Genomic DNA, 14,429 nt, shown 5'->3' on the forward strand with positions numbered 1-14,429 from the left:
ATCTAAGGATGCTGGTGAAAAATAATATATTGAATGAATGAGTTATACAGCCGAACCTGATATTTATATGAGAATACATGGGTCCGTGATGGGCCTGTCTTCCATTTGGGTTGAGGATGAGCCAAGAGTAATGGGCTCATCCATGAGGTATCAATATATATATAAATTGTAAATTCATTTAAATTCGACTATATAATATAATGTGTGTGTGTGTGTGTATATATATATTGATGAACCTCTGGGATTAATATTTAAAATTAAAGCTACAACTTTTTTTCAACTCATAATTTAAACCAGCTTTATGCTAAGCCCATTAATTTATCATTTAATTCATCAAGTATTTTAAGCATTTGCAAACACTGCGTATCATCGACGACTTTTTTTTTTTAGGTAAAGCATTGAGACTTTGGAAGTGGTCACACACACACTACATGGACAAAAGCATGACGGTAATGTGAAAATGATGTGACTCGACTTTAGGAGACAATGCTCTATACTATAGCGACTTCAATAAGTGGTAGAGCTAAGAGGACGACTCTACTCGGATTATAATATTAAACTCTAAAATTTTTTAATATTTTAAATTGATCTATCAAGTCGAATATAAAATTTATACAAAATCATAAAAAAATTTACATATAAATTTTTTTTTAAAAAAAATGTAGCCCGGGTAGCAAGAACTGTGGCTCCGCCATTGGCTTCGGTTATATTAATTTCATGACCAAACATGCGTGCAATATTTTGTTCCCTTCGTGTTTCTTGATTCTGCGCTGGATGGGTGGATGGCCGATACATATAAGACATCGATTTCATGTGACATGAAATCGAGTAAGAAGATAAGATTTGCACAAATCTTGTCGTCAAAAGTAGTACAAAAGGCTAGCTTATTAATTAAGGTGTATCGTCGGAACCTTCGTCGGAATCAAATTCCTAGTTCGATGAATTGGACCATGTTCTGATATCATATATCAGTACAAGAAAATTCAGGATGTGATGGAAATTATAGGCCGTCAAATTTGTGGGGATAGTGATTTTACTAATAATACGTTTGAAAGATTTTCCTATGAATAAACTAATCCAAGCGAACACAATAGATAAATATCTAAGAAAAATGATCCACTAATTATAATGTTAGTGAATCTCCAAATATGTAGGTGAGACAGTAGATTCGGTCAACATCAACAGTAAAAAGTAATATTTTTTACAAAAAAAATAATATTTTTCATAAATCAATTAGAGTCATAAAATTAACTTGTAACACCATCTCATTTTTTTATATAATGTCGGCATTTTAATTCTTGCGTGTCCACATAAATAATATTTTTCATAAATCAATTAGAGTCATAAAATTAACTTGTAACACCATCTCATTTTTTTGTATAAACATGCTTTTGATACCATTTTCTTTAGTGAGATAGCGAAACGTTGTGAGGCGAGGCGGGGTGGGGTGGGGTGGGTGGGGGCCAATTTTAATGTCTTTTCTTAAACCACGTACATATCTTCGGTTTTTTTTTTTTTTTTTTTATCAAATTTCAAAATTAGTATATCATTTTTGTTAATTTTAGTCTTTTTCTAATGTGATGTTGATCTGAAATCGATGCGACACCTACGTGTCTCAGATATGTCGTTAATTTGTAAACGTCACATCAACACTTCCGATAAAACACAAATATATAGGACCAAACATCGTTAATTAATTAAAATCACGAAACAACAAACATATGTGAACAAAATTGCAGGTTTCTCTTTAATTGTTATGGGTCAAGAATTACATCTATTTCATTTTGTTGTAAATGTACCTTTTTTCTTTCTTAATATAAATTCAAATGGGATTTAATGAAAGTTATTGTGAGACTGTTTCACAGATTTCGTGATACGAGTCAAGCTTTCTCATATTTACAACAAAAAGTGATTCATTTGACATAAAAAGTAATACTTTTTCATGAGTTATCTCAATTCGTCTCACAAAATTGACTCATAAGATCTTCTCATAATAGTTTTTTAAGAGTAAGACAATTGTTAAATTTATTAGAAGGACAATCAAATTTCAAATGTAACTTGATTTAAACATTGAGTAGTGTGAACAAATTTCAGAATCTGGATGGTGGAATCGAATTTGGTGTGAAAAATGTTTTATAATAATACCGACCAAGATTATGGGTGATTGAATTATATAACGTAATTTAGAGAGCTGTCCATCACCTGTATAATTACATTAAAATATGTTGGATAATAATATTTTATTCTCTTTTTTAATTGTTAGTTGCGAAATATAAACTATGTCAAAAAAGGATGAAGATAAATAATATATAGCTGCGGTTGGAGTATATAAAAATCAACGATAAACTTTTTTTTCAGGCACGAAATTGAAATAGGTGTGTTATTAGTAAGAAAGATCGATATGCTTCATATCTATAATGAAAATTAATATTTTTAATATAAAAATAATATTTTTTTATGCACTGGGTCGTGTTGGAGATCAATATCATAAAAATTATTCATGAAATCGTCTCGTTGAAGTTTTTTTATTTTGAAAATTATGGTAAACCGTACAAACATTTAAAAAAAATCAGTTTTAAAATATCAAGTAACTTATCTTTCCAAAAATAGTTGTAATCTTTTTATTTTTCTAAAAAAATTATTTAACTTATTTAAATAATGTTGGTTTAGTTTTAAAAAATAAAGGAAGGTGCATGTACGTTAGTCTACTTATTTTATATTAATAGTTGTATAATAATAATAATAATTGAAATATTTAAAAAATTTAATTTTGTAGGCAAATTTTTTGAAAAAAAAAAAAGGTATGTATATATGTATGTTTGTATTTTTTCTTTTTAAAAAGATATCTATTATTAATCATATAACGAGGAAGGCTACCTATTACATATAATACTACTAGTATAAATTAAAATAAAATAAAAAAGTGGATATACACATGTACACAAATTCTTTTATTTTTTATTTTTTTTTGAAAATTAAACCTATATATTTAAATAAATGAATGAATTTTAAAATTAAAAAAAATTCAAGAATTTTGCGTGGGAAAATTTAAAAATTTTCCATATTTCCATATTTCAATTATTATTCTAAATATCATTATTATTTTTTAATTAATTGTATTGCTAGTAAAATAAAGTAGACATACACAAATTCACGCCTTCCGTTATTTTTTCTAAAATTTCACATAATTCAATTATTATTATTATTATTTCAACTATTAAATATATTACTAAGAAAAATAATATAAAAATAAGGTGAACCGATACACATAAACTGTCATTTATTTTTTAAAAAACTAAACCAAAGCATTTTTAATTAATTTAAATAAATTTTTTTAGAAATATAAAAAGACTAAATATTTTTTTAAAATATAAATTACCTAATATTTTAAAATAATTTTTTAAAAAAACATAGTTATCAGGTTCACAACCATTTTCAAAATATTAAAAACTTCAATGAGACGGTCTCACGGATCAATTTTTGTGAGTCGGTCTTCCTATTCGACCCAACCCATAAAATTAGTACATTTATGTTAAAAATATTAGTTTTCATAATAGATGTGAATCAGATCGACGCATCTTACGGATAAAGATATATTAGAGATTTTCACAAAATACTTAATCTTTTTGAAAATTATTTATCTTTCAAATTAGTGAAATTCACATGTTTAATATGTGACTTAAAATCATATTTATTACAAAAAGAAACATGATATTAAATAAAAAACCAAAAACCAAAAAAAAAAAAAAAAATTAAAAAAATAAAAAAAAAAAAAAAAAACAAAAACAAAAAAAAAAAAAAAAAAAAAAAAAAAAAAAATTAAAAAGGTGCAGCAGATGAGCGATTTGCAGCGTCGTTCTTCAGGGTGGAGTTGCAGTAAAATAAATTTGAATTTTTTTATTTTAAAAATTACTAATAAAAAACCATAGATACATTATTGTTCATGCCTTGTTTATTTTTTTAAAAAATAATAAATATAAAAATTATTATTTTATGGGTAAATTAGAAAAAAAAACATCAATTCAAATTTAAATTTATGATTTACTCCACAGGACATAAAAATTTAGTTTGAACTTTGACAAAGTAAAAAAAATATCACTTATTTTATAATTGATCCATAAATTGTATCAGAACAGTCAACAGAGGTAACATTATTTCAAACATAAAATGTCATTATTACTGTGTAGTTAAAGTTTGAGGAGAATATTTTTCTCAAAAATTATAGATCTCGTATGTTCAAATAGATATTTACATGATTTATTCCAATAATTTGAAATATTTACAAGAAAATCTCACCAATGTTACACATCATAAGCAAAGAGGAACATATCATAATCTTAAGGTAAACATATGATTCAAAATAACAGGTTCTTAAAAATAGTCTCGAATTCCTATAAACTCTCCGGATATTTTAGATAGATCCAAAATACAGTACAAAATGACAATCAACTATACTATGTACCTGTAAAATTGAGGAAATTCTTGAAAAACAAAATGAAATTCTTAGAACATTAAAGGATATTCTAACAATAATACAAAATCTACAACAACAACCAAGTTCTAGTAAAAATATTTACACCAAAGAAGGACAGCCAAGATAATGCAAAAATCTTTAGCTGAAGAATAAAAAATTATCAGTTTAATTGAAACTGTCTCAGCAAAGAAATTAAGATGATGACAACTATAAAAAGAATTGGTCTAGAAGATCTTTAAAACTTTGCAGAGTCTTTTGTAAATCTCAAGGTTGTAAATCTGAATATGAACACAACAGGGGGTGAATGTCTCTCAATAACTTGGTCATATTCTTACGAACCACCAAGAGAAAGTGTGAAATCTCATAATACAAATATGGTAGGACCCCAAACAGATTTCCATGTAGGTGGAGCAGCACACCCAACGGAAACAAAGTCAAGGAGAAATCAAATTGTCTTGCACTAAACATCATATGGAAGTCTGTTTTAGAACCAATAAATCCTTATGGGATTATGCTTAACTTTTTGTCCAAAAACAGAGAAGATCTCATAGATAACTGGACATCGGCTATGAGAATTGCAGCTAGGGGTGTTGAAACTTCGGATAAAATCGAAAAAATCAAAAATTCAAATAAAAAAACCGAACACTGAATCGAACCGAAAACTGAATTTTATAATTCGGATATAAATGTTAAAACTGAAATTTATTTGGTTTGGTTTCAGATTATATATGTCAAAACTGAACCGACCGAAAAAATCGAAATTTCATTAAATTAATAATTGTATTTTTATTATATATTTTTTGAGATGATATAAGTGAATGATGAATTATTTTGAATAATATTTAGTTGATTGTTGTTTATGTAATTCATTTAGACTTTATATTTAAATTTTTTACTAAGAAATAATGTAAAAAGATAATATATTATATTTTACAATATATTTATCTTATTAATTTAAATAATTGTATCAAAACCGAAATAACTGACCCATTTCGGTAGAAAACTGAACCAAACCGAAGAAAAATGGTTTGGATATCGGATTATATATTTGTAAAATCGAAAATCGAAATAAAAAATCGAAAATCAAACCGAACCGACCGATGAACATCCCCAATCGCAGCAGGAATACTTGATGTCTACAAAGAATGATTCATTAAACTTTTAGAAATGAGTCTGATGAGATGAGTCAAAATCACCTGGGACATGAATTCGGTAGAAACCAAAAAGTCGGTCACATGCGAAGAATGTTAATGAGATAGATGGAAGAATGACTACCCCATTTAAAGCACAATTTATAGGGATAGACTATTTTAACAGTCAAGACACAGAGAAGGAAAAAAATATGATCAAGCTCTGTATAGTATTGAATTACATGAAATTTGTTTAATGAATGAATATATTATGTTATTAACTAAATATATATGAAATTTAGGGGTCGAAGAAAGTATAATAACGCAAATTTTTTCTCCAAAATACTTAGTTCCTAGAGAGAAATACTAATTGGAGAATATGTCACTAAAAATTCAGATACTTTGGCACGAAGAGTTTCTTTTCTCACAAGAAAATTGATAGAATAGTGTTATATGGCAGTGTTACAAAATAATTACGAACGATTAAGGGGTATTAACAAACGTACTCTTTTATGTTGTAAAGAAAATGATTTTTCAACAATAATTGAAAGTAAGACACAAAAGTAGAAAAAAAGAGCTTCAGATCTCATACTCATGCAAGAAGTGGAAGAAATTGAAGTAGTTATTTGAAAACAAGAAAGTGAAGTAGTTATTTGAAAATAAGAAAGTTTGGTATAGGAAAAAAGGCAGATCTTACAAATATGGGCAACGAAGTGGACTATCAAGAAGTAAGATGTCATCTCAAGCATCGAACTCATCTCGAAGCACGAGATGAACACCAACAAAGAAAGGGCTCAAACCCGAACTAGTGAAAGTTTTAAAGATTGTAATTGTTGGACATCTGGAAAAAGATGTCAAATTTCGACCAACTATCTAAAAAATGATAGAAAGGGAATAAAAACGCTTCCAACCAACTTCAGATATAGAATAAACAATTTATTATCAAGATCTGGTTCAAGTATACCAATTTGAAAATATTCTTCAAACGAGAGTATATATGAATTAAAAAAAATCTTAAGTGAGGAAGAATATGATAGAACAAAATCTGACTGAAGATGAAGTGTTTTGACACGAAACACATGAGGACGTATCTGGTTTCTTTAGCTAGACAACAATATCTCATAACATGGTTCAAAAAATAATGAGGGAAAAACATGTAAAAAGGTTATTAGGAAATCTTTGACTTAGAAACAAAAATATCATCTAATCTATAAAGTATCCGGAAGAGAAATGATAATCACAATAGAACTTAAAGGAAATCGGACGGAAATGCAATTAATTTCTTCAGAAGAAATTATGGAGGAATTGCAAAATCCTAAGGTATAAGTATCATTAATCATGTCCTTGATTCATATCTAAGCAATCCATATTATCACAAAACTTTTGTGAAACTGTCTCACAGGTCAATTTTGTAAAACAGATCTCTAATCCGATATATTTCATGTCAAAATTATTATTATTTTTTATAAGTGTGAACATGGTTGAAAATCCGTAAGACCCTCTCTTAAAAAACTTAATCTTAAAAATAATATTTTTATTGGTCATATCAAGTAAAAAATATGTTTTATAAAATCAAATCATGAAATAATTTCATATGAATTTTTTTGTTATTTGTTCTCTGTATTCACGCGTGCGTGTCAATGGAGTTTTTTTTATAAGTAGATTATATCTATACTATATATTAAAAATGTCCCTAATAGAGACAAAATAGACACCAACTTTTGTTTCCCAATTTTGTCCTTATATAATATCAATATTACACTTTTATTTATTTAATTTTTTTTTTAAGTTTAACAAACATTTTTTTTACTTTTGTTTTTTTTTATTTAATTTCAACAATTCAAATAGCACTTTAATCCCTCGATAATTTATCAAATTTCACTTTAGACTCTTGATAATTATAAAATAACTAGTGTATATATATTTCTTGGTAAATTGATGTGCAAGAAAAATAAATCATTGATTATTAGTTTATTGTTCTCTCTCCGTTTCACTCCGATGTTCATGGCTTCATTTTCAATATTTGGATTCTCTGGCAGACCGAACTTCACTCCAACTCGCTGTATGCAGATAGGGAAGGCCATACTTTACTCTGAAAGGAGCATAACATCCTAAAAAATACTGACCAAATATTCATAACTCACTCACAAAACAACAATTTTGTATTGTCATCTGCAATTTCTTGCACTCGATAATTCAAGAAATCTAGAAAGAGCGGCGCGAAGGGAGACCGAGGTGTTCCTGTGGGTGGAGGGAAGAACTCCATTTTTGTACACTCCTTCTACCCACAAGTGATTTTCTTGTTTATTTGATTGCAAAAAGTCTTTTTATTTTATACGTGGTAAAAATTCGACTTTCTTGTTCTACCCTTGTTATTTCCGTAGCCGCGACCTTGATTTTGTCGCCCATTTCGTTGGTTTCCATGAATTTGTGATAAAGGGAAGCTTCTTTGTTTCTAGGCCCAGCTAATTCTTGGGTTTTTATGAGGAGTTGAACGTCAATCTCCCCTGAGATCTGTCGGCATTAAATTTGAATTTTATTTTAATTTTATCAGGCAAATTTTTTCCACAGTGATATTCTTTTTCATTCGACCTTTTTGTACGCCATCAAGTTTGGTTTTTTGCTTCTAACAAAGTTAATTCTTGATACGTGTCTACGTATAATCCTCATCTAATAATTTCCACGAGGCCCACGATTTGGGGTTGGGTGGGCTTTTTTTTAGCTAATAAACCTTCAAATTTCAATTTTTAAAGAGATTTGAGAGACCCCATTTTGCTTAATTTAATGATCGGTGAGGTTGGAGAGAAAGACAGAATTGTTATTTACTTAATATTTTATTATTAGGCTGATTGCTTTTCCATTATTGGTGCCTAACTTTTTTATTCACGCCCTTGGGTTGGGTATTAGTATCTATCATCACAAATATATATTCCCAACTGGAATCTGTCCTCGCCTGTTAAATGTTTTTCTTCTTTATCACCTGTTGCTTATCCTTCATCCTCCTCAAACAATCTCTTGCCCTCAAACCGCTTCCCCCTTGGGCTTGTGATATGAGATTGCTTTCTCTCTGGTTTTGGAAAGATCTTCGTTTTTTCCCCATCGCCAAGTCAATAAAAAACATCCTATTCTTACTTTTCTCTTCAAGAATGTCCCTCAGGAAGAAGAATTTTCTCTTAAAAGCTGAAAATTGTGAGATGAAATCAGACATGTCGGTGCTGGATTTGCCTGACCTTGTACTGGAATGCATTCTTGAAAAGCTTCCACCTGAGGGGCTTTGCAAAATGACCTGTGTGTGTACTTATTTGAGGGAGAGATGCATGAGTGGTCATCTTTGGGAAAAACACATGAAAAACAAGTGGGCTAGAATTCTTGGCCCTGCTGCATATAGGGAATGGCAGTGGCATATTGCTTCAAGAAAAGGTTCAGTCTTTTTCAATCAAGGGAAGCAGAAGGGTGGTTTAATGGGATATCTCACTCATTTGTGGCCTCTTGCATTGATTAGATCCAGTTCAAGCAATGTCGCCAAGAAGAAGAATTTACCTCAAGTTGATTCTATCATGTCTTGGTATATTGCTCTCGAATCTGGCAAGTTTTGTTTTCCTGCTCAGGTCTATAACCGAGAGGTATCGAATGTTTGGATATCCTTTTCCCTTCAACTGATTCTTCAGCTCAGATGGACTTCTTGAGTACATGATTTTAGGTTGTATTGAAGTGTTTGTTTGTTTAATGTGCAGAATGGTCATGTTGGCTTTGTTTTATCTTGTTATGATGCTGAGCTTAGTTACGATCAGCAAACTGATACTTTCCAGGCCAGGTAAATTAACATGATTTATTGGATTTCAACTTGGACCTTGATATACATGTACTTTGAGGAGGGCCTGGATTGTGGTCAAGAGGCAAAATATAGAATTTTAGAAAAATTATGTATATATGTTAAATATTTTTGAGTTAAGGGCGATTGTCCCACTTGTCCAGGCATGTATTAGTAAGAAAAGTGGTAGCTTCACGTTTACGTGCAGAACAAGAATCTTGTTGGAGATACCCATTCTCAGTGACTTTTACTGCACCATTACTGATGTATTTCTGGAATTTGTTATGGGTTTCATGAATCGTTTTCGGAAAATAAATTTAGGGCTCTTAATTTTTGCTGCTGATTTTTCTTTGATGATTTTTATGCCAACAGATATCCTCCCCATGGAAGGAGAGCAAGTGCATTAGAGGCTGGCATAACATGGGATAGACTCAGAGCTCCCCCTGTTGATACATCTCCACACGAACTTCACATCTCCGAGTGCTTGAATGACTTACAACCCGGAGATCACATTGAAATCCAATGGAGAAGAAACAAAGAATTTCCATATGGTACTCTTTGACCTGTACCTTAAAAAAAACAACATTGTTTCTGTACTTTTATTGTTTTAAAATGTTTTTTCCTTATAAACTCGCTGGGATGCATTCTCAAATAAATCAACAAAGTTTTCCTTTGTAAGGTCTATTGAAATGGTGTAAACAATCTTTTTTGTGTTCTTGATATGAAATGGTTGGTGGTGGCATTAGAGTTGTCTTGTATGGATGGAATCTTGCTAAGAAACTTCTCAAAAGAGTAACTGCCGTGTACACTAAGATTATCTTTATGATCCAACATTGACTACGATAGAAAGTAAGGTGTGACTAGCAAGGCAGAGAGACTCTTGACGCATTAAATATTCGGGTCTAGCTTTTCTCTTTGACTCATGATATAACTATCACTCTTCTTGATATCTTATTTTATATGATCTCAAAAGAGATTTTAGTTTCCTGATCAAGAATTGCATGCTTATTAAATCGTTTTATTCATTTCCTTGTGACAAATATTCCATACCATACATTTTCCAATCAAACTTTTGGTGTGCCATTAACATTGTTTTGGATTTTGAGTGTGAAATGTGTTTTTTCATTATGCATTTTTTTCCCCTGAAAATGGATGGTTGCCATCCCTTCATCCTTGTCAGTCAGGAATCTTGGTCAATAAAGAAACTACTTTTATATTCTGAAAAGTAACTAAATTTTATTGGCTCTCCCACGATCAAATATTTGTGAAACATTGTGCTAACTCAATAATCACTTGTACAGGTTGGTGGTATGGTGTCGTAGGCCATTTGGAAACATGTGACCGGAATGCTAACCACTGCCAATGTCAGAATAGCGGTGAGTTTTTTGAATTTCATGTTGTTCAATGGATATTTTAAATTGAAAGTTGTAGATATGATCGAAATTGGACTTATTGAACCAGAGAAAAAGGATTATTACAATTTGGGACCTTGACTACTTTTTGGTGAGACATGTACAACTTCTTAGAAAGTGGTCATAATTTTATCATCATAATGTTTACTTTCTAGTCATGGTACGCCGTTTCTTGATTCTATTTTGCTTCATATGTGTCTCCCATGATATATTAATGGGCCCTGAGGAAAGTCCTCAACAATTGTCGTAATCTCTACAGGCATAGCCATTAGTGCTGTCTCAGTGGAATATTTGTAGCCAGCCAATCTGAAAAAGACTTGACTTTTTATTCTTTTCCCTTGCTTGGCATTTGGTTGTGGGAATTGAATGATTCTTCTTCTTGTACTGTGTATAATGCTTTCACGTGTATCCTTTCTGAACACGTCCATTTGCTAGCCATCACTTCCTTGTTTGCCACGACCTAAATTAACCTTACTCTCCCTTTTCTTGCTTTTTCCAGGTTCCTTTTTGTTTCTATACATACTGTTCGTCAGTATTATTATGTCTTTTTCAGAATCTATCTTACGGGCATTTTCACTGTAGTCACCTGAGTCGAGCTCTTAAATTCTTGAATATATTCTGTTGTCCTTGTGTAAGATAATACTTATTTATTGTGGTTGTTCATGACCTTATGATTCAAAACCCATTAACCGGTATCAGGATATAATTGTGTGTCTGTGTATATATACACATTACACACGTATTTGAGCTCTCAAAGTTGTAAGTTCGAGAGATACTAGAAATTTTTTTGTCTGAGTAGCATTTCTAAATCACAAAAAAAATTAGATGGTTTCACCGTGCAATGCTAGTTGTGGCTTGAGATTTTCTCACTCCCAACCATTTGATTCAGACACTCTGGTGCTGGAGTTCAACCAGTACACTCGAGGCTCGCGTTGGAGACAAACAGCTATGAGTAGGAAAGATCATAGGGAAGGGGGAAATGAGGCAGATGGATTTTACGGTGGAATTCGGAAACTTTGTAGCAATGAAGAGATTTCCGTGTGGAGAAAGCTCTGGCCTGCTGAAGTATTGGAATAGATTGCATGTATGATTCTTATCTTCCACCACTGCACTACCTGCTACAATATCTAAATATTTGCCAGGAGTTTCAAATAATTCTTGATCTCAAGAGGGCCAAACACTAATTGACTCCTTTTTCCCACTCCCATCTCTTTTATAGGAAATATTTTGATTTGATAGTAATTTTGTAAATTATTTACTGAATTGTATTCTAAGGAGGTATGAAGAAAGATGTGAAAGAAAGAAACTGTATTCTTGGGAAATTTTAGTGCCAATTAATGTGTCCAATTAGAAAACCAAGCTTTCTGCTCTTTTTGTGTTCAATTTTCTACGGCCTTGATCTTTTTTTATTTATTTATTATTATTATTATTATTATTATTATTTTCTCGAAGAGTAAGAACATCTCATTAAATCGGAAACAATTTATGATTTTAGATTTGTTTTTCTCTAAACACAACTGAGTACTTGTTCCAAAATATTGCAATCATTACTATCAAAGTCTAAGCGCGATCTGTCATCAGCTTACTTTTCACTTTCATGCAATTTTTTAAGTGAAACAGAAGACTTTGTTAAAATGTTGATCAAATTGTTAAACTTTTGATTTTCAATTATTATTATTTGGAATTCGGATGGGATATTTTAATTTTCAAACGTTAGCATAGTAACTTTGGTTTTGGTATTATCTAACTGATTAGTTGTTCACGTGTTATCAGCACGAATGTTTTTCTTTTGAGTCGTTCTTTTGAAAAGAACAAATTGTTATTAAATATTTTTAATGTTATATCAATTGATACTTTTGGCGTAACACGATCTTATAATATTTTGTCGATGCTCCTGAAATGACATAACACGATTTTATATTGATATTTAGCAACATCCAAGATTTTTCGACAAATTTTCTTGAAGAATATTGATTTGAAAATTATATATAATATATAAGATTATTTATATTCCTTAACAATATAAGACCTATAATTTAAACTAGCTACTTGACACACGCGGTGAGTGTGTACGGTTTTTTTTATAATTATCAAGGGACTAAAGTGATATTTGACAAATTATCGAGGGACTAAAGTGCTATTTGAATAGTTGTAATTTAAAAAAAATGTTTTTTGAAATAAAAAAAAATAAAAACAAAATTGTAATTGTGATATAAAATAATGACAAAATTGAGAAATAAAAAAACAGACCAATTTTTTTGTCTCTATTAGAGAGATTCTTAATAGATAGTAATAGATATAAGATCAATTTGTCAATAATTTTGAAAAATATTGATATAATATATAAAATTATTAATTTCTTCAAAAATATTTATATCAGATAAAATATTTATCAATATTCACGATAAATATGAAAATAAGATATAAAATCTCTTAATATTTCAGAAGAATATCTATCTAAAATAGAATATATATCATTGATCCAGAATGATCAAATATCAAATATCTTATATATATCAATATTCCTGAATAATATTACTTTTACAATTGATAATGTAGACATATTCATCTATATTCTCGAAGAATATTAGATCTATTTTTTAAAACATGAAGATAATTTTTTTTTCCCTGAAGAATATAGACCTTTAATTTAAGATATAAAGTTTGTCAATATTCATGAAGAATATTAATATAATATATAAGATCTATCAATATTTTTTAAAAATATAAATCTAGAATATTCTCACCAAATATCAATATTAAATATTCTCGAATGAAATTAATTTAGTGTTAATTAGAAATATAAATATTTATATATTTTTGTTATTCTCTTTAAGAGCACATATTATAATTAATATTATATTTATTATATATGCTCCAGAAGTAGCATACTTCATAAAATTCATGTTGATAATATTTACTATAATATGCTCTAGAAACAACATATTTCATAAGATTCATATCGATATGAAATATATTAATATTCATGAAAAATATTAATTTAAGATCAAATATCTATTAATATTTATGAAAAATATTGATTTTAAATATATCAACAATGCTGTAGAAAATTTGTAAAATCGAGCGTTTGCCGTTTTACCGAAAGCTATAACTGATGGTAATGGTGCAACTCAAATCTTTTAAACTGCACAGCAGCTCAAGCACCACGGTTCGATTGCTCTACCAAACAAGGACAATTATTGAACCAAACAATCTCCCTTCCAATAATTGCACTCTTTGCAATCAATGGGATCGAACCCGTGACCTTGGTTCTGATACCAATTGTAGGACCAAGCGTTTGCCGCTTTATCAAAAGCTATGGCTGGTGGTAATGGTACAACTCAAATCTTTTAAACCGCACAGCAGCTCAAGTACCACGGTTCGATTGCTCTACCAAACAAAGACAATTATTGCACCCAACAAAATTGATATAAAATATAAGACATGTCAATATTTTTTAAGAAAATTGTTTAAAATCTAAAATTTGTCGATATTTTTGAAAAATATTTTATAAAATATATAATTTATCAATATTCATGCGAATTATTAATAGGAGAAGTTGGTGAAAATTCTCAAATCAAAACATTTCTTTGGGTTCACTC

The 14,429-nt window shown here is 29.7% G+C and overlaps 1 protein-coding gene across 1 annotated transcript; it reads left to right on the top strand.

Moving 5' to 3' along the window:
* Positions 1-7,558: 7,558 nt before the first annotated feature.
* LOC140959235 (F-box protein At2g32560-like) lies at positions 7,559-11,944 on the top strand. Its single transcript, XM_073417100.1, has 5 exons — positions 7,559-9,227; positions 9,339-9,418; positions 9,788-9,966; positions 10,717-10,791; positions 11,717-11,944. The coding sequence occupies exons 1-5, from the start codon at positions 8,565-8,567 to the stop codon at positions 11,902-11,904; spliced, it is 1,185 nt and encodes a 394-aa protein (XP_073273201.1). The 5' UTR covers positions 7,559-8,564; the 3' UTR covers positions 11,905-11,944.
* The last annotated feature ends 2,485 nt before the right edge of the window (positions 11,945-14,429 follow it).

Source organism: Primulina huaijiensis, chromosome 15 (assembly GCF_012295235.1).
Source record: "Primulina huaijiensis isolate GDHJ02 chromosome 15, ASM1229523v2, whole genome shotgun sequence".
In the NCBI taxonomy this organism is placed as follows: domain Eukaryota; kingdom Viridiplantae; phylum Streptophyta; class Magnoliopsida; order Lamiales; family Gesneriaceae; genus Primulina; species Primulina huaijiensis.

Excerpts from the sequence above, each read along its gene's own strand:
- LOC140959235 (XM_073417100.1), top strand. The coding sequence starts at position 8,565 with ATGTTTTTCTTCTTTATCACCTGTTGCTTATCCTTCATCCTCCTCAAA. Across the intron at positions 9,419-9,787 it reads ACTGATACTTTCCAGGCCAG|ATATCCTCCCCATGGAAGGA; the intron begins GTAAATTAACAT and ends TTATGCCAACAG. Across the intron at positions 9,967-10,716 it reads AAACAAAGAATTTCCATATG|GTTGGTGGTATGGTGTCGTA; the intron begins GTACTCTTTGAC and ends TCACTTGTACAG.